The sequence below is a fragment of the Vollenhovia emeryi genome, unplaced genomic scaffold (assembly GCF_000949405.1).
Source record: "Vollenhovia emeryi isolate VEMERY1.0 unplaced genomic scaffold, V.emery_V1.0 DF942575.1, whole genome shotgun sequence".
NCBI lineage: Eukaryota > Metazoa > Arthropoda > Insecta > Hymenoptera > Formicidae > Vollenhovia > Vollenhovia emeryi.
In genome coordinates, this window is record NW_011963791.1 from 1 (window position 1) to 3,660 (window position 3,660).

The window sequence follows — 3,660 nt, forward strand, 5'->3', positions numbered from 1 at the left end:
AGGACACTTTGAAACGGTCCCTTGTAAGTAGTAATATTACCTTGTGTATTTGTCATTCCACTTTCTGAATCAAAAGTAATATCGATTGTCTGAGATTCTTCATTCTGTGTCATTTGTGTCGTCTGCATTATATCATGTGTAACTGTTGTCCTCTGTGTATCGGAAGAACTTTCTCAATCTTGGACTGGAAATGAATTATTTTTATATATTTTTGTGTAATTTATTTAATACAAAACTAGTAAAGGAAACTAATAAAGAGAGAAAGAAGAGTTAAAATATAGTCTATAAATCTATATGAGACAAATTAACTTTAATGTCTTGAAGCAACTTTGTGTGTTTAAGTTAGTGTCGCTTCCTCTCCGCGGGGAAGCCCTGTCCGAATTTACATGGATCGGAACGCCTCGGGCGTTCGGTACGCGCATAAGTCTCATAAATCTCAAGTCACGGGCCCGTAGATAAGGAAGCGGGACGCAGTCTCAGGAAGGTTTACACAATCATAACACCAGATTTTCGCGGTACACTCACACTTGCTGAGGCATAAAAACCCTTGCGAATCAAGGGAAAAGCCCGAGCAAGCGTATACTTTATTAGAACACAGTGGCCGGCCGCCGTGTCGGCGGCGCGGGCCCATTCACACCAGATTACAATCGCGATCGCTGTTACATCACGTACCGCGCGGTAGTTGTCGCCCGACGCGGCCCAAATGGCCGCCGCAGACCGAAATGGCGGGTGCCGCTACACCGACACCGCCCCCTCCCCGCTCTCCCTTGTGAGCGCGCGCGTCGCAACGCAATTACTAAAAGGGGGGCCGCGTTCCCTCGCGAACACGGCCCTCCAACGGCGAGACCCGCACCCGCGGCTATCCCCCGCAAGTACCAAAAGGGGGGCCGCGTTCCCTCTCGAACACGGCCCTCCAACGGCGAGACCCGCACCCGCGGCTATCCCCCGCAAGCACAAAGAGGGGGACCGCGTTCCCTCTCGAACACAGTCCTCCAACGGCGAGACCCGCACCCGCGGCTATCCCCCGCAAGTACCAAAAGGGGGGCCGCGTTCCCTCTCGAACACGGCCCTCCAACGGCGAGACCCGCACCCGCGGCTATCCCCCGCAATTACCTGTTGTTCCGCAATCGTATCCTCTCGCGACTACGCGATGTGCGCACCGACTGTGTCGGCGCCCTCGACCCAGTCGCAGGGCGGTCGTCCTTCCCCGTTGGCGGGGTCCGTTGTCCTCTGGACTCACTCCCGGCAGAGGCGAGATCGCCCGCGCAGAGTCCCCGTCACTCGATCCTTCCGAGGTGGAAGATGGCCGCTCAGCCGTCTGGGCTGTGGCGGAATCCCGCGAGATCCACGGGCCTTCTTACTAGTCCGAAGCCTCGAGCGTGCCTCGTCGTCTCCCTGGCGCCGATGGCTTCCTCCCAGGGTCGTACTCGATCGCAACCGCGAACTCGTACTCGCAGGGTCCGATATCCTTGCTATCGGCCCGTCGTCCGTCCGTCGCCTTTCAACGCACGATCGGCACTCTATCGTCACTGTCATCGACCGGATGGAAAAGTCACAGGAGCGGCGACGCGCATGCCCCGCTCGCTCTCGCTCACCTTCGCTCGCACGCGCGGCGGCGCCGCCGAGCACCTGTGCAGCGCCGCGGTAACGCCGCTCGGCCGGTAACCCGGCCGCTACGAACTATGGTTCATTCGCCGCGAACAAACTTGAATTACTAAGTAGTAATGTTACCTTGTGTATTTGTGATTCCACTTTCTGAATTAAAAGTAATATTGATTGTCTGAGATTCTTCATGCTGTGTCATTTGTGTCGTCTGCATTATTGCATGTGTAATTGCTGTCCTCTGTGTATCGGGAGAACTTTCACAATCTTGGTCTGAAAATAAAAGATTATTTTTATACATACCTGTATAATATATTTATACACAACTAGTAAAGAAAAGTAGTAGAAACGAGATATGCGAGTATCATTAGCATCATAATGACAACATCTGAAAAATTTCATTTAAAGACTTGTAAGGTATGACAAAATTTTTGTTACCTGCATCTCTTCTGGTTACATGTTCTTCCTCTCTTCGGCTAGATGAATTTATTTGTTTAGGTCGAGATCTTCTGTGTCTAGGGTTATTTTGTCTGCCTAAAATTAAAAAAAATTAAATGATTTATGAGAACATAAATAAAGTTAAGTGATTGAGAGCTAATATTTAAATTGACTTTTTTTTAATATTTAAAATGTGTACTGTAAAATCATCATATAATTTAAAAATTTTTAGCGGTTTACTGTTTATATTATATATATGTAGAGTGTGTAACAACATTATTGTAATAAAATTTGAAAGAGTTAACAAACTGAAAGTTTTTGATCATATATTAAACAGATTAAAAAATTAATTCAAAATTGTAAAGAATTAACGCACTTAATAAATTTACAGATGAAAAAGAAATTATACATCCTATTTACCTGTCTGAAATGTTTCATTTAAATTATCTGTGAACAACTCTATATCTGCGGCTTGTAAAATAATATCACTTGATGACTCAGCATTGTTGCGTGTGTGGGAGTTTAAGTCCATACACTAGTTTCGTTTGTTTATGATTGTTTATTTAAAATTACACGAACGCGAGGACTCGGCCTCGATATATCTTAGCGGAGAACTCGGTCTCCGGTACGCACAAACGCACGAACGCGAGGACTCGGCCTCGATAACTTAGCGGAGAACTCGGAAAAGGGCTCGATCTTTGCTCTACGAGAGACGACTTCGAAGTGTCCTGCCGTGACCGTTGGCCCTATATATACATATATATATCCGCCGTTCTTTGTTCCTTGACGATCGAAGCTTCGATCGTCAAAGAACAACGTCATCCGAATCGCCTTTGTCTCGGATTGATGACTCGATTCTTATCGGAAGATGCGTCACTGGTGACTTAAGCATATCCCTCTATTCTTTACTTAGAAGATTAGAGCGCTCGACCAAAGGTCCGAAGGGCGCTTGGTTTTTTCTAGAAGCCTCGCTCGGCAAGGCTTCGTAGTGGGCCCACTATATTTACGTCGCAACAAGCATCTTTAAAAAAGAGACAGTTATACATTTTTGGAATAAATCTGTTATTATTATGTATAATATATTATGATTCCAATTTAAATATTTAAATTTAATGAGCATTATAAGATTATGATACAGATACCTAATTGTAAATATAATTTACATATAATGTATGAAGATAGTGTAGAAGAAATGTAAATAGATAGTAGTGAATGTAGAAAATAATATATTCACCTTCAAATAACGTCACTTGTTCCATTTGAAAATTCGTGGTAAACATGAGTAAAAAGTCTTTTAGTGGTAACCTTAAAAAAATTAGAAATTTAATATAACTTTTAAATTATTATGTTTTAACATTTTTGACTCAAAGCATTAAATATTGTAAAATTATAAAATAATACCTTTTATTAACTAAGTCTCTTTGCGCGTTAGTAATTTTCGTATCTCGTTCTCTATTTGTCCGTGTGTGACTTCGTCGAGGTTTAACACCATTTTTTAAGCGACGAAAATCCAGTTCTTGATCGGCAATTAAATTTGATAATTTTTCTAGAAAAAAAGAAAAATTAATTAAAATGGATATAGAGTAACATTAATTAAATTATTATTAATAAAACATAAAA

General features: G+C 43.2%; 1 protein-coding gene across 2 annotated transcripts; it reads right to left on the bottom strand.

The window, feature by feature from the left end:
* Window positions 1-33: 33 nt before the first annotated feature.
* On the bottom strand, window positions 34-2,878 carry LOC105568364. Of its 2 annotated transcripts, none has more exons than XM_012024002.1 (4): window positions 2,461-2,878; window positions 2,041-2,136; window positions 1,732-1,875; window positions 34-184 (listed from the first exon to the last, which is right to left on the bottom strand). In XM_012024002.1, the coding sequence occupies exons 1-4, from the start codon at window positions 2,570-2,572 to the stop codon at window positions 174-176; spliced, it is 363 nt and encodes a 120-aa protein (XP_011879392.1). In that variant the 5' UTR covers window positions 2,573-2,878; the 3' UTR covers window positions 34-173. The 2 variants fall into 2 exon arrangements, with proteins under 2 accessions (XP_011879392.1, XP_011879386.1); XM_012023996.1 differs by lacking the exon at window positions 34-184 and adding an exon at window positions 206-327 and having other exon boundaries at window positions 1,706-1,875.
* Between the last annotated feature and the right edge of the window lie 782 nt (window positions 2,879-3,660).